Raw genomic sequence first — 25,812 nt, forward strand, 5'->3', positions numbered from 1 at the left:
CAATTAGGCTCAATTACGCGGTTAATAAAAGAATCCATATATGAATTAAAGCCATGATGATTATCCTTTATAATTACAATATATTTCAATACAGTATACTCTCAATAATTCGACAAACATCAAACCAAAATACTGTCGAATTAACAAAAGCTCCAGAATTACAAAGTTCATTTAAAAAAATATATAATGAAATAAAAAAAATGCTTTCAGAAATTTTTAAGCTGATCGTTTTTACTTAATGTTGCCATTAAATCTTTCTGCTTATTTTTATTTTATTAATATAGATAATTTAATTAATTAAATAATATTTACCACATATGTATTTAAACAATTTCAAATTATAAAAATAAAAAAATAAGTTGATATTTTATTTCACTTTTTTTTTTCAAAACTGGCTACATTAAATTGTTGATGTTAAAAATAGTTAAAATTATGGCGCTATGAGACGCTCTTAATGAGACGCTAATTTTGCTTATTTTGGTTTATTTTTCTATGTTGAATATTATGAAAATTATAGCGAAATAAAAATGTTAATACCCCCACCATTGTCACTCCCTTTGGACTACGTAGACGACCCATCTACGAACACATCTAAAGTTTCTACATTTCTAACAACATATTCCAAGTCGGTTAAAATCCAAATAAAATTACGATAGGCATCTCGTTCACAAGATAACATGGGAAAAGCGTTATACGCATATTATATATATATGTGGGGGAGGGGGGTCTGGGAGCTATGATCGGTGAGGATCTGCAGAAATTTTCCCAAAGTCCTTGCAATAAAAGTAGTCTCTTCAATAAGGAATCTACCTAAAATTATGCCCACATTACCATGATTTAAAACAGACTTTAAGACATGATCTTTGAAGCAGCAGGTCAAGAAAATTAGATTTGCATCATACAATAGGAATGCTTGATAAAACATATCCAAAAAGCCAAGTTTAACTGTACTAATGCTATTGGAGCTTAGTACTCATTTTGAGCTGGTTTATCGCATTTTCCAATAAAACATAAGTTTGCCCATTTGTGGTTATGTCCAATTTGTAATATCTTACTTATTTATTACAACTGAAAAAATACTTTGTTTTAGTAATGTGAAATGCATCATTTTAAATCTGGAAATGGTGGCGAAACTGCATTATATGTCCGTGAATATTTAAATGTTTTGCAAATTTTCATCAGATTTAAACAACAAATATCACATTTATGCAAAAAGCTATACAAGAAATTAAATAATGTTCTGGGAAAAAGTTAAAAGGGTCATCAGTACACTCGTCCCCCCCCCGTACAACAAATTGCGTCTTTCGCCAGGCAGATTATGCTTCCCTCTATCCGTGGGAAGACTATGGCCTCATATTGGAATTCTAATACTAATCGGTTCAAAATTCCTTTTATTATTACTATTATTATTATTATTAACCAATTCATTTGGTAGGAGAGTCCTTATAGTTGTCGCTTCTTTCTCTTGCAACTTTATATTCAATTGTAAAAATTATTCAAATGTGTATGCTAGATCTATCTTAAAATTTTGTCTATAGACTTTTAAATCTTGATATTTATATCTATTGAAAATTCACAGACTTTAGCGCAAACTCAGTCCTATATAATATAACAGCATATCCATTGACTATTGTCATCCATTTTATAAAAAACTTGGGCGATTTTATCCCAAAAAGGGGTGACACGCTATAAGATAAGGTCATTTCCAAATTTTTTTGTTTACTCCTTGACGTAAGAATTTATTTAACTTTCTAATTAGATGGCACATTCTATTTTGTACACTCATTGTTATTTTGATTCTTATAATACTAGAAGGAGCATTTTAGATATCAAAGCGTTTCTTAATGATTTTTGCATTATAATTCTGTCGCTTGATTGCAGATTTAAAAACTAAATATTCGGTAATTCGATGCGCGTGTAAAACACGTAATTGTATGCGAAGCAGCTAAGTGCTGATCTTCCTCCCGTTCTATGTGTTTTCTTTCAGTCTCCCCTCCCCCTACACACACACACACTTGCCATTTAGAACAGCACCATTTTATCTTAATTCGAAACTTGTATAGCTATTTTTTAATATGGTCTATCAATTTTCTGGATAATTTGAGATTACCAAGCGAATTCCTGCGAAATCAGAGTTTGCATTGCTAAATGGAATGTTAGCATCTCCTTTTCCCATATTTAATCTGTGGTTTGTAGAAATCGACGTTTTCTGGCGCATGCGCAAAAGCGCAGACGATTTCCATATCTGAGAACAGATTATCTGTAGCAAAGAATTCAAGTTGTACTGTCCATGAATATACACTATTAAATACAGGGAATATTGAACTATGCACAATAACCATTTTCCTGTCATCCAACGGCGAAAAGTTGATAAGTCAATTTTGGGACAAATATATTCCGGAAATTAAAAAATAAATTGAACTTTAAAACAAATTTCAAATTTATTTAAAATACTTTGAATAAATATAAAACATTACTGTAGCTTGCATTTAGGCCGAATTTTCATAAATGTATTTCAGCTACTGTGCAATATACACTGAAATCCTGATAGAACGAATTCCTCTATTACATATAATTTGCCATACACCGTTACCGCTATTGTTACAGACAAAAAAACTTATGCGTTTATATCAAATATAAATTCAGTAGAACAATGAGTTTAAAATTGTTGAGATAAAAATATTATGTCACTTATATGAATGATCTAATGAGAAACATGAGAAAAATTGACAGAATATTGAAGTGAAATATTAGTGAAGCTATAAAATCTGATACTTGCAGGAGATGCATTCCTAGTAATACATGCAAGATGTCTACTTTAACTTGGGAATGGCGACAACTATTGCCACAAACTTGGTGTTTTTTCTATAAAAGAGTGACTATGCTCTTTTATATTCTACACGGCGATATCGATTACAGCGACTCCAAGCGGCAAATAATGGAATTAGCGACCCTTTCTCGAAAATAATACGAGACTAGAGAAAACACGAGACAAGCGTCTTTGATTTAGTACGAAAAGACAACTTGAGCAAAATAATAGAACAAAATATGTAAAACGCGCATCTGTTTGATCGCGATGCCCAAAATTGCGACGTCAATTACGTATCAAAAAGACAAAATTCATCACAATATATTGTTACGAATATATTTCATCGTAAGATGTACGACATACGACACATAGAGCTCAATTAGATGCGGAATGGTTGTCGGATCAATGATTCATGGACTTGGCGATCATTTGGAAAGGTGGGCGGCTGTACACAAGAAGAAGGAGGCAAATTATGCTGATTCTTCGAGAACCTTCTATGTCTGTTCCAGAAGATGTAAAAGGCCAGACCAAGCCGGAGTTAGCTTAAGGTGAATTATTAAAAAAAAAAAAAAAAAAAGATGGATTAGTAAAGCGAAACGCAAACGGGTAGTTGATTGAGAACTGAGCCATGTGCCGAGTCTTGGAGACAAGTTTTGAAGCAGCATTAAGTCGTGTGTGGAGTAGCCAGTCGTATAGTATTAAGGCGGCATCTGAGTACAGCTAATGTGAGGATAAGTGAAGAATAGCCCGCGTTTGGAGAGACTTGTATAGCTTTCTTGATAAGTTTTGTCTCACCGCTTTGTGTGCTATTGTTGTTTTTTACTAAGGAATACTACTTGTGAGCTAATGTTTGTTCTATGAACTACTATATATTTGTCATCTGTACGTATTTGTGTCTTCGTGTTTAATAAATGTTCTGATTTCTTATTGGTCTTTTTAACTGTGTCACCATATACCCATTACAGTGGATTCGTCGATTGTAGCGAGATTTTGCGGGCTGTGGAAAAGTAACAATATTTTTATTTTCGGTGTTCAAATTGCTCATCTATAGTGTATATGAATGTAAGTTGACAGGTGAAATTCATATGGCCAATATGAATGTCGCATATCACCTTGTATCCGCTCTGGATTGTTTTGCGTAATATAGCGACCAGGAAGAGAGCCTATGCCCCGAGTGCCATGAAAATATAACATTTGGGAGTTTATGCCCCAAAATTTTAAAGTCAAATGCAATGATAAAGCGTAAAAATAATACCACCCTGGGTGCTACTTAATTCCATTACACCATTGACTGTTTCTCACAAATGATAGTATGTATCTTATTTTGCGAGCGATGTTCACTTCGTTGCTGTGGCAGCACTCCCTTTCCCCTCCCAGAATTAATTGTTTTTAAAAGTTGTATTTTCGTTTTTATTTACTTATTTTATCTAGCTTACTTCACTTATTTTTCCTGTTTGAGTGTTCGATGGCCTATGGTTACTTAACCTGTACCTGATACAGCTAAACTGAGTATAAGCTCAATCCTAATCTTTAATATTAAAAGAATGACCAAAATCTTTGGAGCCATTTTTTATGCATAAGATAAGATACATTTGATATAATGTAATAATTTTTTTAAATAATGATTAAAAGAAGTCTTTTAATCTTCTTTCTAAATGTTAAGACTCTTAATTTTCTTATCTTGTATCTTAATCTTAATCTTGAACTCTTTTTTAAGTTTATGCTAAAAACAATTTTTCAGTTACATCAGAATCCTGTTAGTGTGGGCAAAAATTCAAATAGAAACCAAATCAACAATTATATATCGAATAAAATGTATGTTACATGTTTATTTCATATATAATAATTTACCATTGACATTATTTTCCGTTACAAAATCGATCATTATATCTATAAGGCTATATAATGGGATTTGTTTAGAAAATGATGCAATACTTACAGACAATTATTCATTTTGTTGAATACAATAGAAAGTGATAGTCATTTATGGCAACCATTTAAAAATGAAATTTGTCAAATTTACGTTTCTGATCATGGTTTTGTTTCAACTTCTTTGGATTAACAAAATTTTGATGTATTGTTGGCCTTAACAAATATTTTACAAAATAATAGTAATCCATAAATATTTTAGACCAGATTCCTTTAAAAGTTATTAAATTGCTTCAGTACAGAAATTTTGCAGAAGATTTGTGGCAAACAGAAGACATCAAAACATACATTAAAAGCAATGTTTTTATTTGATTATTTCTTATATAAGATTTACAAAATATTCTAAATGAAATAAAGTTAAACAGTTGTGATATTAGAAGATTCTTTATAAAAATGCAATATTTTTTATGAATATTCTATTTTATAAAATAATCATTTCCTAAAAAGATTCATAAAAGCTAATTTTGAATTAAAAATTTCTCTCACAAATTTATAAGTTGCTTTTGTAACATATATAGTGCCTTTGTATATTTAATTCTAAATACCTCAGTTATTATAGAACTTGGAACTTGAATATTCATTTGTTAGTAGCAATCAATTTACTTGTTAAGTGCACAGATTATAAGAAGAAAAAAGATTTTTCAAATGTTTTTATCAGTGTACTAATATTCTGATTTGAAACAATAGATTTATAAGTTGTAAGAGTTAAGAGTTTTCACCAGTTTCAAATTTTAAGGGTTTATAAATAAGAAAATAAAAGTACCATCATTATAATATTTAATGTCTCTTCAAGTTTGTATCATGCTTTGCTATCACTTTTTGACCAGCAAAAGGTAGTATCATTATCTGTTAACCACATATATATAAATAATATAATATATATATTTTAATAGAAAGAAAAATAGCAAATGTATTGTTGTGATAAAATAGGAGAAAGAGTAATTGTACAAATAAAAATGTTCATTCTTTAGTCTATTTAGAATAAGAATGCATTGTAGACTTTCGATAATCTGACATATAAAATCAGTAGACTGTCAAATTGTAAAAATTAATTTAAAAAAAAAACAATTTTAATTGCAAAATCTGTGCTTATTGCAAAAAGTATGCAAAATTAAACAGAAAATCAAACTATTTAAAAGGTATATTGTAAAATATAATTCAGAATCTGAAAAGCAGCCTAATGTTTATTCTGAATCAATGTTAACTGATAATGACATATTAGCGACTTGCATTTCCTTTAAAATTTCCCACTTGCCCTGTTGAAAACTACTGGAGCAGGCTGGATTAATAAATTATTAGATTATTGAGAATTTAAAGTATTTAGGAATCGGATATAAATCTTATGGCAAGAAATATGCTAATTTAAAAATTTACTTATATATGTTGAATAAAATTGCAAGGTATTTTTTTCTTTCCCATCACAGTTATTTTTAATATGTGCAAACAGTAACAGATTTAACCATTTTACATCTCCAAGAAGTGCCTATTAAATGACCTATTTGAAATATCTGGTAAATATAATTTTAAATTTCAACAAATTTTTAACTTTATAAACAGGCCAATGATTTATTTTAGGTTTTTTTTATTTACTTTATAAAAATATTTTCTTAATTTATTTTTTAACTATACATAATATGGGAAGAAATGGCTAAAATGATATTTTTTTGTAAAATTAATCACAATTATTAATTAATAGGCTTGACTAAAATAAAAGCAGTTAATTAGCATAATGCATTATATGAAAGTGATAAATTTCAATTAATATAACAATAAAAAATATTATTTAATGAGACCTAAGAATTGCACATGACAAAAGTAATTAAAAGAATAATTAATATTCCAATATATCATTAATAAATAATCAGTTATGCTTTAATACATTTAATAATTATTTTAATAATCCAATATAAACATACTATATGGTCTTAAAATTTTATAATTCATAGAATTCGTATCTTTTAAATGCTTATTTATTTGGCAAATGGGTTAATAACATTTTTTAAATGACCTGCCGGCAACTCTTCACAGGCTAGAGACTATAGGGAACTGCCTAGTCAGAAATCCACCAATAAATGATTTTTTTTTTTTTTTTTTTTTTCAAATTCAATTAAATGTGACCAAGATGCAAATATGTAAAATTAGTAAACTGCTTTAAAAGTTTCTGCGATCATCAGTATAAAATGTAACTTACACTAAAATTTGTACTGCTTTAATTAATTTTTTAAATATCAAGGTATGTATAATTATTAATTAAATTCGGATTTTAAAAAATCATCTACAGGAAAATATATGAAATAAATTATTTTTGTTTTCTTCCTCTTTCACAACAAATATATTTTCAATATTTCATCAAATGTAGTTGGTGATGATGGAGATCTTGTATTATTCTAATATAAATGCAAATTTCAGTCCCTGAATTTTTTAGTTATTTGCCAGTATGGAAAATTTGAAAGATTGAATATGAGATTTGTCTTTGTTTGAAAGAGTTTATAAATGTTTAGCCTCATTAACACTTTTAAAAGAAATAATAAAAAAAACTCCCCTTAAATATTAAAACATGATTGCAAAGAAAAAGTAAATGTTGGGGAGAAGGAGGCATCTCTAACTATAATTTCTTTTCATAATTATTTCAGAATAAAGAGTATTTTCATAATTTTGATGCATATGTATTGGTACATTTAAATTTCAGTTTTATTTATTTTACTGTTTTAAGCTTCATATGTTTGCTGTAAAGGCCGAATCAAAAGAGTGAAAAAGCAAGAAATTATAATAGTGTCATAATATGATATCGATTAGGTTTGACAGTTCCTTTTCATTCTGAGAAACACAAATATCTTCCAGTAAATTTCTTATGCATTTGAATTAAAATCATAAACTTGCATTTTTGAATATTTTGTCAAGACCTATTGTAAAAAGTAGTATTTTTGATGAAAAATGTATGAAATTTTCTTTTCTTTAAAAATAATAATAATTCAAATTAATACTTGTAATGGAAGTATTACATACATTGTAACTAAATTTACCTCCCCTTTAGCAATATTGCATTAAAATATTGGGAAGAGGTACGAAATTATACTTAAGTACTGACATTTAAATTAAAAGATATATTGATAATACATTTTAGAAAAAAACTTTATGGATTCTTTTTTCACATGTATATAATGTCTGAGTTTACATGTAGTTATAGATATATCTTTTTTTACATGTTTCTTTACACATATGTAGTTTTCTCCATCACTTTGAAAACTTTTCTTTTTTAGAAAACAATTATAGAGCATAAAAAAATGAGAACTAAAGACAAAAACAATAATGTGGTGTTTTTGCTTTTAATCCCATAGTAACATTTTAGCAATACAGCTGGATTTTGTCCAAGTTCATTGAATTTTATTTATTTGCTTAAAATACACTTAGAGCTTTTCAGTGCTGAAATTACTGTTACAATTAAATGGTATCTATTTTTTTTAATGTTCAAAATTTATTTTGCCTTTAGTTGGTAAATCCTTTTTTGTTATTTGAAAAAATTTTGCTTAAATTAAAAGTACTTTTAATTACTACATTATTGTATGTATATGTATGTTATATTGAGCTGTGTTTACAACAGATGTGATAATTGCACTCTGTGTGAAGATATGATTGTAGAAACAGATGTAATGTTAAGTTCAATAGATATACATTGAATGTTATGTAATATAGAAATGAATATTATGTACAATCTTATAAGATGAAAGTTGCAACAATTATATCTTAATGATTTAAAGGATTAAAAAGGTGAACACAGTATAAATTATTCTCATTCATATATATACTTAAGAACTGACATTTAAATTTTAAAATATATTGATCACTTTGAAATGCAACAAAATGTTTGCATGATAGAAAATAATATATTTCAGAACAACATTTAATATGTACAGCATATTTTCTAACACCATACATGTCTTTTTATACCATATAAACAATTAAAGCATGGATACTGATATCTAAAGCAAACAAAAATGTAGTGTTTTGTGCTTTTAATCCAATAGTTACTCAAACTGTGCAATGTTTTTTTTTTTTTTAATCAAAACAGCTACATTCTGACAAGTTCATGGAAATTTTTTCTGTTTACCTAAAAGTTTAGAGTATTTAGAGACTTTTCAGTGTTAAAACTAATCTTGTAGTATGCTAGTATTGAGATTTGATACTGAATGTTGTATTTTGCCTTTTGGTTGAACAGCGTTTTATTGTTTCAAACCTTTTTATCTCAACTATATATATTGCTTTAAATTATTTCATTATTAATGATATAATGTATATGGATATTTTATTGAATTATATTTACAATAGATTTAATAACTGTGTTCTTTCTGTGCAGTAATGAAATTATAGAAGTAGGTGTGATGACATATTCAATAGATGTAATATATAAAGGGTTATGCAATACAGACGTAAATTTCACATACAGTTTCATAAGATAAAGAGAACTATAACAATAATAATATAACGCAATGAAAAGATGAACAAATATAATTAAAATAGTTTTCATTTGATTTTAATGAAATATAACAAAATATTTTATTTACATTCTTTATTGGAACTAGAAAATAATAATGCACTGTCACCGGAGCTTCCCAAAACAATCATTGTTATTTTTTAATTACTGATGCAATCATTTTATTAACATATTTTAAAATTAAAAACACAGCAATTTAAAACAAACTTAGAAATAAATTTTATAGTAAGAAGTATATGATTACTATAAAAAAATAAAATTGTCTTGAATGTCCAATAATCACTGAAGGGGGAGGGGACTAAATATTGACCAAACAACAACAATTTATGCAACTTTTTCAGGCATATTTCATTAAACAGTGTGTAAAAATAGGAAACGTTAGTTGGATGTACAAGATTTAAACATAGCTTCAAAGAAAAGTTGAAGGAAAAAAACAGAACAATGTCAAGTTTAATCATGCAAGGTAAATTAAAGCAATAAAAACAACAAATGGCTGTATTAAGAAAAGGAAACCAAGCAGATGCAAAAGGAACAATAAAACATTCCAGATTCATACTAGAAAAGTAAAAAAAAAAAAAAAAAAAAATTTAATGTGAAAAAATTCAATACCAAAACTAAATTAAGAACTAACAAAATTAACAACCTACCAATTAATAAAGAAATTAAAATTTCTATATTTTTAAAAATCTTTAATATCTGTTATTGTAAAAATATTGCGAGTTTAAATTAGTTGATGCTAATAATAAATTCTAGCATATAAGTAACTACAGTTTGATATTTCAGTAAAATAAAAACATCAAAGTTATTTAGTTTTAAAGCAGAGAGATGAATTTCAAAAGTAATGAATTATTTTCCATTTTTTCTAATGATGACACTGATTTATTTACTTTAATTACATTATAATTTGGCTTTCACTTTATTATTCAACTTTTATGTAGAGAGATGAATTTAAAAAGTAATAAATTATTTTCCATTTTCTCTAATGATGGCTCTGATTTATCTACTTTTAATTACTTTATAATTTGACTTTTATTTTATTATTCAACTTTTATGTTTCATTTGTTACATTTTTATTGGTCCCTCAGATGTTCATGATGCATTAAAATAATCAAGTTCATGCTTATAAATGTTATACTTCCAATGATTTACTCTATGTTAGGCAATTCAACCAAGAAAAAAAAAATCGAAGTGAAATGCCATCATAACCTACCAGAAATGCTTTGATTAAATTATAGCTTTTTTTTATGGCGAACTGAGAAAATAATTTCTATAATCTTTATGATTTTTAAAGATATGTAGGTGACATAAAGAATAAGAAATGCAAACAAAAATTAATTTCTTATACATATTTCAAGAAGTAATTGCATCTTTATGCGTGGAATTTGCCTTTTTTTGTAAATGGCATGGTTATTAGGTAATTGTATCTTTCATATTTTCATTAATAAATTTTTTATTGGCTACATATATTAAGTTCACATTCTGTTGCAAATGCTGATCATAACACTACTTAGTTTTCCATTTGTTAAATATTTTTTTAAACAATAATTTCCAACTTTTTAAACATTTTTTAAGCCTTACACAGTGATTAGAAATTGAATATAATGCTGTAACAATTTTGAACATAGGATGGAGTGTTGTGTCTTTAACCTGAATTTATTATAAAGAAATAATAAAAACTAGAAAATGTATTTCCTTCGCGTAAAATGATAAGATAATTATTTTTATTAAATCCCAAATTTTTATACATGAAAATAAGTTACTTACAACAGTTTATAGTTGTTCAAATGTTCATTATTCTGTTCATGTATTCATAATGTTATTATTTAAAGAATGCAAAAAAATCTTAACTAAACTTTATAATTTGATATAATATTTAAAATTTCAATTCTTTGATTTTTTTATAAAACTTTTGTAAAATTAGCACAGTTTTTTTTTTTAGTTCCTTTTAATGTTTATTATTATTATTATAGTTTGGGGAACATTATATGCCGACAAAGTCAGTTTTTCAGGACAATCTGTGATAATCTTTGATTTAACTTATCGTTTTTCTTTATTTTTTCTTATTTTTTCATTGAACTTTTAAAACGGGCATTATATTATAAAGAGATATTACTGAGGGAATCAATGGTATATTCTGAGTGAAAAAAACTTTGAATCAAAACCTGCATTGATTAACCTACAATGGCTGAAGCATACATCTGGATGAATCATTGTCATGTAAGTTACAGATGAAGCTGAAAACTCATCATCAATAAATATATTCTTATTAAAGGGAACGAAATTTATAACACTGAACCTTTCCATGATATTATTTGAAATTTGACTTTAAAAATCAATTTAGCCACATCATATATGATAACAAGTTTATCAATGTTATTTAGCATTATCCAATTGATCATTGCATGATTGTAATAAGTTTTGAATGGGTCAAAAACATCCTTGCCAAACAGATGAATTCGATTATTTTCATGATATTGAAAGATCATGATGATCATACCATTTTCTTGTTATCTCGATAACAGAAATAATTATTGAGTTTTGTGATTGTCATAGGTCAGAGTTTTCAGGAATTGGTTAGATATTATCAATAAAGTATTTAAATAGTTCAAGAAAAGTAGCATTGTTAAGTAATCTACAAATCGAATCTAAAAGTCACAAAGTTGTATCATAAGAAAAATATTGTAAATCAAAAGTAATCGAAAGATTAAACCCCTTAGAATTTAGATGTTGCCAATAACATATATCAAATTACAAATTGAAACATGTTTCAAACTTAGAAATATTTTACTTAATCTTTCTTTCAAGTGTAAATTTCCAATCCACAGAGAAATAAAGAAAATTTACTTTGGATTTTCAAAACATATTTATCTTTCCGCAATTACAATGTTTATTTGTTTGTTTGTTTTTTCACAGATTGATGTGGTAACCTTTTGTAATAGGCCATACGACCAATTATTACATAGAGGTGGCATAGACAAATTACCATCTTTCTTACAATCTGAAAAAATGATTGAGGATGAAGTTTCATATGATTAAAAATGTTTTGGATAGTGTTTTCTGTGAATGAAAAGTTTATTCCATCAGAAGAAGGGAGATATAAAAGAAATCAATAAACAGGTTTCAAACAGAAAATTTAATCAATGCAACAACAAAAAAATGCTTAACTATTGCCAGATGGGCAATCACTGATTTGTTTATGGAAACTGATGTAATTATATCTTTCAAAACAATTACCTTACAAATTTTTATTTTTTTATCATATTAAGCCTCAACAATTTTCTTTCTAATAATATCAGTTTCATTTCCTACAATTCACCCCTTAATTTTAATAATATTTTTAATTCAATTTGATTCACTATATATAACAATGTTTTTAAATATTATGATGGATGTCAAAGTCATCCATCAAAACATTCAATTGCATGTTTTTGCCAAACTAATTCAACTAACTTTTAATAAACTAATTTAAATGAATTCATGTTTTTCAGTTATATCAAATAACAAGGTGAATTTTTAAAAAATGCATCTCATATTAATCATTTAAATTCTTTTTCCGTACTATGAGACAAACACATTAAAATTACATATTACACAATACTTCTTTAGCCAAGCAATTAGCACAAGTTCAAAGACAGAATAGAGTTGGCAATTAAATTGCATTCATATTTTATTTGAGGTAAGTATAAGAAATAAGAGCAAAAGTTTCCATATTATTGATGTACATTTCTGAAATATTTACCTTTGTTTTCTTGAGTATCTTTACATTTGTGATTTCACAAAATTTACTCTTCTTTTTTTCCCCCGCATTTACACAATTATACATCCGTTCTTGAAAGAGTAGAAGTGTTCTAATAAAATTTTTACTATTAATTTACATGAAAATTTAAAGTTCAACAACAATAAAAAAAATAAGAAATTAATTCTTAATTTTTTTTTTTTTTTTTTTTTTTTTTAATAAATGAGAGATATACATAGGAAGGTCAACATAACAAAATTTAAACACCTAAGTAAACATTTTTTTTTATGTACAAATGTTTTTAAAAGTGAATATCAAAAATAATTTCAAATTGTACATTTTTTTATTTACAAATTAGATATTACAGATATATATTATTTATTATCTTATTAGATTATATTATTTATAAACATACAATATATATTATACACAACCTTGACAGTTGGGATAGAGTAGGATTAAATTTATGGTAGTTCAGGTGGAAGCACTGGGAGTGGTGAAAGGCACTAACTCTTACCTCAGTGATCTAGTACAGCATTGAATTCAGGTTTTGGGTTTTTCTCTATATACTTCTGGACAAAAACACAAGTCACTTTTACCGTCAATTTCTTATCAAGAGCATACTCTAATGCAGCCTAGAAGAAAGAAAAAAATTAACTTAATTATAGCAATAATATATTTTTCTAAAAATTCTATAACAAAAGTTCTTGTAATTTGTCAATCCTCGTTTTAGAATTTCTTTTATCTGTGTTTTATTAAATTAAAAAATATGCTTTAAAAGCTTGTTTATGTATACACATATCTTATTGTAGAGGTTCCAAATTTAGAAGAATGGAATGGAATTGGAATTTGAACTTTTATGGTGCAAGAGCCAAAATTGGCCATGCAGCGGCAATACCAGTGGTATGTATATAAGACCTATTATTTTAAAAAAATACTTCCTTTAAAGTTATAATACATAAAATGTTTTAAACTAGTAAAAACAAAGTAAAATATGCTTAAAAACCAAGATCTTAAAATTGTGACTCTAATTATTGAAAAAAATGCCAAGAAAATGCTTGTTAAAAACCAAATGATATTTATACAAAATTTATAACTCTTAAACTTCAAAGATATTTCTCTGAGGGTGTTGTCTCATCAATTCACACATCTCTAATGTTAATGAATTAAAAAACCGCATGTGATGAGAATGAAATTTAGAATATTGAATTAAAATATGTAAAACTGTATGATTAACACTACAATCTGAGCACCAAATATCAAAGTGGTTAATAATAATAAAAAAATAATTGAAAATTGTCACAGAATTTAATTTAGTTTGATTATTGGCATGGTTTGGAAGCGACTTAATACTAATTTTGATATAATTTCAACTATGCCATAGCCATATACCCTGATGCAAGCATAATATTTTGTAATTTTGATCTTTGGTCAGATACAGGTGCAGATTTAAAATTCATCAGATTAGGCAATTGATTAAGGCCAATGGATTGTTGGAGGGAGGGGGGGGCGCAGGATAAGGATAAATTAATAAAGAAAATAAGCCTAATTATCAAATAAATAATTTAGTAAAAAATACTCACAAAATTACCACAAATTATGCAATATTTTGATTACAATAAATGTTTTCATAGGGAATTATATTAAACAGAATTAAGCAAATTAAGGCATAATTAATTACTTACTTAAAATATATCGGAACATTTATTATATAATATTTCACTTGAGTGGTATATTTATTTGCAGTTTATTATTTTTTTATAATCTATTATAATATTCAAATGTTTTATTTGAAAATAAGGAAATCATTAATTGATAATTGTATTTAATTTTCTAAAAATTATATTACCTTAATAATTTTTTCCGTGATACATAAATATTACAAAAATGAATAAATAAATTTTCACAAAGTTATTAATATAAAAAAATTAAAAATTAATTAGCTAATACCCATGTCAATTCAATTAATAATGGGAATTAAATGTGAAAATAAAATGACCATTATTAAAAGTAGAACGTAATAAACTGCACTGTTTATAGCTATAAAATGGCTAAAGCTGCTATGGTCAGATGCCTTCATCAAATGCTTTTCTCTCCAAATTTAAGTATAGCCTATTTCAGTCAAGCTGGAGTTAATTACATAAAGTTTGAATATTATTAGACAATTTTATTTTGGTAAGATAGGAGAAAGACATGAATCAAAGTTTAACTTACGTATTTCTTTCAAAATGCAACTGAAAATATATCAATAATGAGAAACAGGGGAGAAATATGTAAAATTCATCACAGTTTCATTTATTATAACTCTATTATTCCTCTGCCACTTTCACTTTCTTTCATACACCCCTTCTTCTCAGTAAATGGATTTGAAGGTGACATCTGAGGTTGAAGGTGACAATTGACAAAACATCAGAGACAAGCATAAAATATCAATAAGAGGACATTTGAATTTAGTCAGTTTAATATGAATTAGACCCATGCACATGGATGATTTTTGGTAAAACTGAGTTTTGTTTTTAACAATTCATCCTAAAGCCAAAATTGGGTTATCTGTCCACTACTACCCTCTGGAGTGTAAGAGGAACAATAGTTAGAGGAATGCATTTAGGATTTCAGTTTACAGCTGAATTATTTATTTTAAAAGCTTTTTTTAGTATATTATAAATATTCCACATTTGTTGATAAAATACCAACTTATTACAAAAATACAAGATACAATACAAAATATTCTACAAAACACAAAAGATATATCAATACAAAAATGTCATCATCACTATCATTTCTCTTAACACCAAGTTAATGCTTCAGACCACAATGGCTGCACACCACTCAACCTCATTTAATGATGTCTAGCAGCTTGGCAATCCAAAATAATAATAATAGCAATAATAATAAATAAAAATTCATTATAATCATATGGCACCATATGATTCTCTTTCCCTCCATTTCCCATGTCAGCACAATTCTCGTATTATCATTTGGTGAGATTCTATGTTCAATCCATGGCAAGTGCCATTTTTCAATTTTGACAAAAATAGGTTAGACAGAAGTCTTATTACAAGATACAATATTTGAAATTTGATTAATAGATTTTAAAATGTTACAAGTAGTTCAAAAGCCATTTAATTTCTTTAATTATAATTAATAAATTTCCAAAGTAATGTTATTGCATCAAACACCTGCAATTGGAGTTGACTGCTTCATCATCATCATCATATTCGGCTAGACAGCACAAGATGATCCAGTGCCTTCCTCTGAATTATGTTCCACCGCATTCTATTTTTGACACTTGTGAGCCAGTTTCTTTCCTGGATAGCCAGGAAGTCTGTCTCCAATGACTCCATCCATCTCATTTTGGGTTTACCCCTTCTCCTACTTGTTAGAGGTTTATGTAAAAGAATTTTTTTGTTAATATAGAATCATCATCCATTCTAAATATATGAGCCGCCCAGTTCATCCTATTTATTTTTATGAATTTTATAATATCTGGCTCTTTATAGATTTTATATAGTTCAAAGTTATACCTTCTCCTTCAAACATTGTTAATTTCTATCCCACCAAGAATGGATCAAAGAATTTTTCTTTCAAAAATGGCTATTTTATGTTCTCCAGCTTTGGTCAGGATTCAGGTCTCTGAGCCATAGGTAAGTATTGGTCTAATTAATGTTTTATATAGTAAAGACTTTGTATTTCTTGATAGTAGTATTTCTTGAAGGATTTAAAAAATCATTTTAATCCATAAAAGGCTTTATTTGCATTCATTAGACGATCTTGAATCTCCTTGACTATGCTATTGTCATCAGTAACTATAGAACCAAGATAAGTAAAACTTTGGACAACCTGAAATTTGTGAGTACCAATTTATAGATGGAATTCATGGGAGGTTCTATTACTTAGTGCAGGCAAATGTTTGGTCTTTTAACTGTTCATGATAAGTCTCATGCTATTAGCAACATGCTCTAAAGAAAGAAAAGCATCTTTTAATGCAGAAACAGTTCTTGAAATGACGTCAATATTCTACGCATAGACCAAAATTTGTGTTGATTTTTAGAATATATTGCCTTTGATATTAATACTTGAATCTCTTATGACTTTAAACGTTAAAAAGAAGACAGGATAAAGAATCACCCTGCCTAATTCCATTAGTAATACTAATTTCTTCTGATAAAGATCTTAAGAATTTGACCCTGCAAGTGGTATTGGACATACTTGCAACTACAAGTCTAATTAGTTTAGGTGGTATTTGAAATTCAACCGGAGCTTCATACAAGAAATTTCTATTAATACTATCAAAAGCTTCTTTGAAGTCTATAAAAAGATGATGTGTAGTAGTACCTACATATCATCAAATTCTCTGGTCTTTTCCAGAATTTGCTTAAGTGCAAAAATCTTATCTTTTGTAAACTTTCCCTTGATAAAACCAGATTGATAACTTCCAATTTGAGGATCTATATATTGTGTAAGTCTTTTGTATAAGATGTTAGACAAAATTTTATAAGTCGTACATAACAAACTGATGTTTTTATAATTAGAACAATCCATTGTATCACCTTTCTTATATACTGGACATATAATGCTTGCATTCCAATCAGAAGCAGTATTTCAGCATTGCAGATATCAGTAATAAGATTATAGATTAACTTTAGAAGTACTGGTCCATGACATTTTAACTGCTCAGCTGCAATGTGGTCATGTCCAGTTACTTAGTTTTTTTTATTTTTTTATAATTATTATTTATTTTTTTATAGCAGTTTCAATTCCTCAAGTTCAGGTGGAGGTGCTTCTTCACTATTTTGGTTTTGAAAAACAATTTCAGAAATGCAGGGTCGATCATGTTTACTGAGTATTTCATCGAAATGTTCACTCCATATATTAAGAATTGCCTGTTTGTCAATCAAAATTAGATCATCTTTACTTTTGCAGAGGTTAGATATTTGTTTAAAGTCAAGTGGCAAATAATTTTATTATTAAGTATTTAAAAGCTGGTTGTGGATTTAACAATAGTTATTGGAATTATTAATAATATTTTTAAAACTAATTTGAGAAATGCACTTTTTGTTTGATAAATTCTTCCTAATTTAATCACAAATATTTTCATATACAGAATAATTTTACTTCTTTCATGGAGATAATTATCACTAATAATTCCATATTGCTTTCATATTTTTAAGTAAATTTACACATTTTTTTTTTTCATTATCTACTTACTTTAAATTTGGCATATTATAAATATATAGAGAGGGGGAAAGCCAAGCATGATATAATATTCTCTATCACTTGTATTTCCCTGAACTAAAAACATTAGAACTATTTGTAAAAGGCATGTAGCATAATGATTAATTTCAAGACCGATAATAAAAGAATCTTCTCTTGTGTACAAATAAAATGACATTTTTCCCTATTTTTTTAACATAACATTTATATAATAATTTAGTATTATAGAAGATTTGTATAATAACTTATTATTTATTAAACACAAACTATTTTTAAAGCATAATGTACATGTATAACAATTTTGAAATGAAAAATTCCATGAAACCTTAACAATTATCTTACAAAACATTTCAGTATGATTACATCAAAAAATATTAGAAGTAATATTCTTCCAGTTATTTAAAACTTTTTTTGTGGTTCCTATCATGATCATAATAATGCTAGGGTATCAGAATCAATGCTGATAAATACAAAAAAAACATGAATTATATGGAAGTAAAGAACATTAAAAGTTACTGAAATATAATATTGCCAGAACTATTATTTAGTATTATTTTTAAAAATTTAATCACTTTTTTTAAAAATCATCAAATGAAACACAATTTGTTTTACACACCTCAGCAAGCAATTTTCCTAATCCTTTTCCTTGCAAGCTTTCAGGTACAATTGTATGCTCCAACTCAATTTTTGAAGGAGACAATACTCGATATTGAAGAACAGCTTTCTCTGAATTAATTACAGAACTATCAGTACAATAAAATAATATGCATTTTTAATAGAAAAGAATTTCAAAGCAGATTAAAGCAGATGATAACAAAAACTATCAGATACATTCTACAAAATATATGCTACATTTTTTTTTTTTTTTTTTGTGGACAAAAATTTGAAATATGCTTTGTCTGTTAATTGATGAAAACATCCATAATTAATTAATTAACCAATTTTTATTTGCAATTAGTCAAAATTTCATGGGATGACAATGCAGCTCATTTTTTAGAAATTTAACTTTGATTTATAATTACACTAAGCTCAGTTAGAAAGAAAATGATACTAAGTAAGATTTCTAACATTAATTTTTAAAAAACAAAAAAAGGAAATATTTTATAAAAAACATTTTATTTTATTTAAAAAAATTCTTGCAGCAAAAACTAATAGATTTTGAAGAAAACTTCAATTTTTCTACTTTGAAGTGACCTAATATCTTCAAACAATCCATCTATCTTTTTTGCATTCATAGATTAATAAGAAAAGTTTTTAATTAATTGTCATTAAATTTACAGTAAAATCTTTTTAATGACTCATAGTATTTGTAACCAAAATTGGAATAAAATCTACAGATAATTTAAATTTTTATAACATATAATTTATGTACTTTATTGCTATTTATTTTGATTATCAAGATTTTATTCAAATCAAATTTTTTAATATTCTTAATAACTATTAAATCAGTTAATTTTTATAAAGGAGATTTTGTTATCCAAATTCTCAAAAGTAAAACATATATACATTAGGTTCTTTAGAAAATGACTTATCTTCACAATCTAAAGAATAATACACTTTTAAGATAAAACAACCAGATCTGTCTCTCACTACAATTAAAAAATTATTTTAAAAGTATGAATGTATTCTCATAAATAAGAAAAATTCAAAATAATATTAAAACAAATAAAAGCATGGAATTATTTTATTAAGATATAGGGGAAAAATACACAGATTAATATCTGTAATTTTGAATGGTGACAAGCATGTGTAGTTTGAAATTTGTTGTTTTCAGTTTAATTCAGGGGTTAAAATTAGCAACAGCAATTTGGCGTATGGCTTAGCATTTAATGAAAGTACACTAGAAAATATTATTTTCTTAAATACGCATACACAAAAATAACACGAGTAAAAACTGAACATATAGTTTTATCATAATTTTAATAAGTGGTACTTTAACTTGACTCATGCATTTCGGCAATACCTGTTAAAAAAACATTGCAGTAAAATAGGCATTGGTTTTAGAAAAAGATATAAAAAACAAAAATAATAGCCAAAATTTTATACATATTTTTTAAAATAAAATTCAAACAGAAAAGTAGTTTTATTTCAGATTCATATGATAAAGAGCTACAATTTGCCAATGCCCATTGACTCTTTTTATGTATTTAAAATGCTTTGTGCACAAGAGTTCAAGAGAAAGCTACTAAACAGAATGCTAATTTAACAAAATTAAACATTTTGTGAAAGTATGAAATTAAAATTACTAACCAGAAGATACATTTATATATACTAGGTGCACCCCTCTTTCAAAATCTGGAATTATTCTTTAAATGGGTAATGTCACATAGCAATAAAAAAGAACAAAAGAAATATGAGATTTTGGATGGCTTTGGAAACTATTTCAAAAAGTTCAGGCCTATAGTTTCTACCATAATGATTAAAAGGTTTCTCATATTTATGTAAAATCGGAAGAGTATTGTAATATTTTAGGGTATAGAGCATTTGAAGTTTCATTTCTTGTCATAAAACTTAAAGGTAAATCTTTAATTTTAGATGAATAAAAATCTTGCGACAGAGAGAGAGAGGGAAAACCTGTTCCAGTTCCTAAAGAGAATTCTTTTAGGTTCTGATCATGTTCAACTTTGTATTGTGTAGAATACATTCGCAGTAGAGGTCCTTCCAGCTTCCTTAAATTCCTCAGCATTTTTTTTAGAGAAGTGTCAAAAGACTCTGAAAAAAGTAATAAATTAATTTTTTACAAGGTGGAATGTAACAAGAAAATACTATACATTAAATATATGTTGTTTTTTTTTTCATTTCAGTTAAAATGTGTATCGCACAACAATTTTAAAATGAGGAATGAACACTTTTCTGCCTACTGCATGGCATATGGTTACAATATTAAAAGCTGCATATTATAAAGACAAATATCTTCAATATTAATTAAACCAACAAGTACAGAGTTAGAAGTTTTCAAATAGTAGAATTATTTTTTATAAATATTAGATCACAGTAAGAAAAAAAAAAAATGTTGATCAGTCATGTTTATTACACATTTATTTTTGAAAACATATTGATAAATTGGTCACATATTTAATTATTATTTCAGTATGAAAATTATTTATGTATAAGTAATTATTGAATATGTTTTTGCTTTACCTTATTTATATTTTTAATACAATTTATTCTCCTATACATTTGTTACGTATATAAGAATTAAGTAAAATGTCTCATTTTTATGAGCTTTTAATTTATATTTATGATTTAAAGAATTCCTATTATTCACATTGTGTGAATATATTACAGATAATATTAGTAACTCTACATTTCCTAATACCAACACATTTTGGACCAAAATTTATCAGTTAATGCAACCGCAGAATCATGTAAGATACAAAACTTTTAGTTCCCCCATTTCACTAATATATTTCTTTTCTTTTTAACTGTCTGATTATTTCAATGTCTATCCAGTTACAAATGAATGATGAGTAGATTGACTCTTAATAGAGGAAGATAAGAATAAAAATTTGGTCAGTGATGGAAAGTTAACTATAGATATTGTTTTCAAACTACTCAAAAAAGGAAGAAAAAATGTATTTTTTGACAAAAAACTTTTCTATTTCTTTATCAGCAGGGATAATTGAGTTTTCAAGAACCTGCAATCTAAATGGTAGAAAATGCAATTGCACCCAATTTACACAAAATATTGAGATATTCATATTTGAATTGATTATCCATACATTTATCAGCAAATACTTTTATTACAACAAAAATTATTGATTAAAATTTAATTATCATTAGTAGCAGATACATAAAACAGATAAAAAAATGCTTTTTATTTGTTTTAATTTTTTGACAAAATAAAAAATGCAAGTGTGATTGCAATCCATATTTTGCTGAAATTCTGGCAAAATATTAACAAACAAGATATCTTAATAAAATTATTAATAGTTTTTTATCCTAAAATTTAGTTGGCATAAGTAAGGCAAAAAAGGATTGTTAATTATATTTTTCTTTTATATTTTTTTATCCTTTTTTTATGCTGAGAAACCAAAAAGTGATAAAATTATGCACTTCAACAGAAATTACTTTTCAATAAATATGTTTAATTTTTGCCTTCTTCATGAAATGTATGTAGGAAGAAAACAATAGCATACATATGTATGAATGTATGATACATCAAATTTATATTCTGAATTACAATGAAACTACAATAATTCATCACTCTGTTTAAGTTATTGCTTTCCTTTGGTTCCAACAATGCCTCATACACAATAATGTAAATGACACAATAATGTCATTAAATTTAATTCTACTACAATAACTTATTCTCAGAAATGGTCAAACACATCTTTCTACTCCATTTGTTTTTTTCAGTCCCAAAACTTCACTTTAAGATACCCAAGAATTTATGGGCAATTTTCGATCATGCTTGCCATTTCAACAAAATACTTGTAAGGGCCCTATTGTTGTTAAACATTCCTTTCCATACAACACCTATTTTGAGGATTTAGGTTCTTGGAATTTCTCTATGCATGTGTACTATACTTCTTGTCACTAATTTTTCACAAGACACTTTTCATTGCTACTCTGTTGAGTGTAAACATTTTTCTTAACTGTTCCAGAATTATGACCTCGTAGTCAATAAGCCCTGCTATAAGGACTTTTTTTTTATTATTGATAATTATAACCTTTTTTTTTTTTTACAATTATGTATAAATCATATAGAATGTGATATACAGAGAAATATTTTTAAAATACCTGTACTGTACTGTAAAAAACTGTGCATTATGATTAAAAAAAGGGAAGAGACTGACTACTTAGATTTCAACAATATAATAACAAATAATGAAAGATAAGAAAAAACAATGTTGAAAACATTATTTATTCTTATCAATGAAAATTAATTATAATGACAAAGAGAGATTTTTCAATATATCATTTACAATTTTTTAGTTAAACAACCAAAACTTCAAAAATTAAAAACAAGACAACAATTCACTGCTCGACTATTTAAATCATTAAAAAGTTCTTCCCATTAGCATGACAGCAATTAAATGCAAGCCAGATTTGCTTATAGTAATTTTAAGTAACTAAAAGTAAAGTTTTTCATATACTTTCTGGCATAAGATTGCTGTATTTGTGGGATTATAACGCACAACAGTTGTGCTAATTAAAAAGTATGATTTCATCGATTATACAATTTATATATGTCAATAATTACAATGAGAAAATCAAGTTAATTTAAAAGAACAAAAACTCAATTTCCTCATACAGAATCAGTCTTACCTACAGAATAAATATAAGAATTAAAATCATGCTTCAGCCAGGATAAAATTTATAACAAGATCATGATTGTTTTTTTCAATGTCAAATCTTTTACCTTACTAAAAACTAGATGGATTGTTCTAACTTTAGCCTTTTTATAAATGAATTCAACATGATATGTTTTATGGTTCGAAGCATAGTAAAGAAAACAAAGCATGTGTTTTAAGTTTTAAATATCCTCTCCTTGATGGATGGATCCAAAATTTGGCATATATTTCTAATTCAGATAACAAAACAACATGATAGTTTTTACTTTTTTTAAGTCACTAGAATTGTTATATTTAGACATATGGGAATATGCAAATCAACAGTCTGTTTACCCAAATCTTAATAAAAATACAGAATTTTGAAAATAAAATAATTTCCTAAAATATATTTTTCTTTGAGTTACCTCCATATGCATATGAATTTATTAATAAACTCTCCATAGACAGATTTAGTCCTCATTTTGAAAGAAATCTACAATTCTGGTGTAAAGACAAAATTCAATTACAATATTTCTAAGTTATTTCATTTTCGAACTACTGCATATAAAATCAGCCAGTATTGAAAAAAAAAAAAAAATCAAATTAATTAGAGTATATTCTTTTTGTATGAACAAAAAACAAATTTTCATTAAATATAAAAAAAAACACAGATTAAATATGTAATTTGCCATTACTGTGATCCTTTATCCCAAGAAATTAATTCAATTTTAATTGCATAATTTTATAGCTTATAAACATTATATATATAAACACATATTTTTGGACAGTTTCATGGCTGAAGACAAAAGAGACACTTCGACTTTTTAAACTTTGCTTTATTCCATCCGTGGCATAATTTATGTGGAAGTGTGGACAAACTTGTGTCCATTCACAAGCAATAAAAGAGCATAAAAACATAAAAAGAACGAAAAGGACAAAAATATTTATCCTCAGTCCTTATATACCATAAGATCCTGATAGGGATTTCTTTACACGTATCAATTTAGGATAGGGAAATCTAGGTATCTTTTAAAAGAATTTGTTTTGATGGTCGAATTTTTATCCTTCACTTGGAGTGTGTGAATCGCTGATTTAAGTAATTTAAAAGAGCTTATATTCAATTAATTAAATAAAAAAAGTGGAATTGGATCAAGAAATAAGAGAACATTTTAGAATGAATTTAATATGGGCTGAATTAGACAAAACTTTGGAAATTAAGTAGGATTTAATTTAGATTTAGAGATACCATGATTATATATATATTCAAATAATTCCACAAATTAATGATTTAAATTCAAACCTAAACCCATAATTTTCTGATACTTCTCAGGATCTAATTTTTGTAGTTTTCACTGTCCAAAATTAAATTAAAATTTAAAGATATTCTTATTCCACTTATTTAATCAATAAAACTCATATATACATATATATATAATTGATAACAGAATGCATTTAAATAAATGTCAGTCAAATTTAAAAATAATATAAGAATGTTACCCATTATATTAATTTCCCGATTCCTCTCATATCTATAAAACTCATTTTATTTTGGAGAAATTTTCTGCGTCAACTAGCATGTGTAATCACGTTATCTTTTAATGTCTTTAATTCTTTTAATTATCTAATAAAAAATTTAATCCACAATTAAGCTTATCAACATTAGTTCTAAAAAAACTAATTTTATTAATTTAATGCTACTATTTTCATAAATAAATACATATAATACGTAGATAAACGTTCGCATCACAAATAAAGTGTCAAGACAGAAGATTCTTCTTTATCTTAAAATCCGAGATGTGTTAAATGTCATTTCCAAAATTGAGTTAAGAAAATTTTAGTCCTGAATGGAGAAACCAATAAATGGAAAAAGAGATTAAATTTCACATAAAAAAAGAATAGGTCTACGACAGCATATTATGACATACATTGTATCAAAATTGTCACCCTTCTACCCAACTCTTCGCAAGTGATGCAATAGCAGATGTTTACAAATGTATTGTCAAGTTACGGTTAAAGAATTTTTACAATCGCATTTTAAATTATTGCGACGTTAAAATGGTGATCAGAAAATCAATGAGCAAAATAAATTAGATTGTCACTATTTTATTCACGGTCAACTTTCTGAACAAATATTTCATTTCATCTATTATTTGTGGTAAAGCAGCAGTAATGTGGTATCTTAAGCAACAATATTAAATTTATCAATCCAATCGTTAATATATATATATTTTTTTAACATTTTCAAAAATTTTGACTGAACAACTGAAATGAAAGAATTTAGCGAAGAAAGTTGTGGAATGAAAAAAAAAAAAAGAAATCATTCCCTTTATTAAGATGATGACATTGTTTTGCAAAG

At 26.5% G+C, this 25,812-nt stretch overlaps 1 protein-coding gene across 3 annotated transcripts; it reads right to left on the bottom strand.

Annotated features, from left to right (window-relative positions):
* Window positions 1-9,484: 9,484 nt before the first annotated feature.
* Window positions 9,485-25,449, bottom strand: LOC129957263 (protein NATD1-like). Of its 3 annotated transcripts, XR_008782750.1 has the most exons (6): window positions 24,954-25,323; window positions 20,755-20,892; window positions 18,797-18,906; window positions 13,484-13,601; window positions 12,970-13,078; window positions 9,485-9,785 (listed from the first exon to the last, which is right to left on the bottom strand). XR_008782750.1 is itself a non-coding variant. In XM_056069517.1 (5 exons), exons 1-4 carry the CDS (start codon window positions 24,955-24,957, stop codon window positions 13,485-13,487), a joined length of 369 nt encoding a protein of 122 aa, XP_055925492.1. In that variant the 5' UTR covers window positions 24,958-25,323; the 3' UTR covers window positions 12,873-13,078; window position 13,484. The 3 variants fall into 3 exon arrangements, 2 of the variants coding, with proteins under 2 accessions (XP_055925492.1, XP_055925493.1); XM_056069517.1 differs by lacking the exon at window positions 9,485-9,785 and having other exon boundaries at window positions 12,873-13,078; XM_056069518.1 differs by lacking the exons at window positions 9,485-9,785; window positions 12,970-13,078; window positions 24,954-25,323 and adding an exon at window positions 25,382-25,449 and having other exon boundaries at window positions 13,368-13,601.
* Window positions 25,450-25,812: the final 363 nt, after the last annotated feature.

The sequence above is a fragment of the Argiope bruennichi genome, chromosome 11 (assembly GCF_947563725.1).
Source record: "Argiope bruennichi chromosome 11, qqArgBrue1.1, whole genome shotgun sequence".
Taxonomy (NCBI): domain Eukaryota; kingdom Metazoa; phylum Arthropoda; class Arachnida; order Araneae; family Araneidae; genus Argiope; species Argiope bruennichi.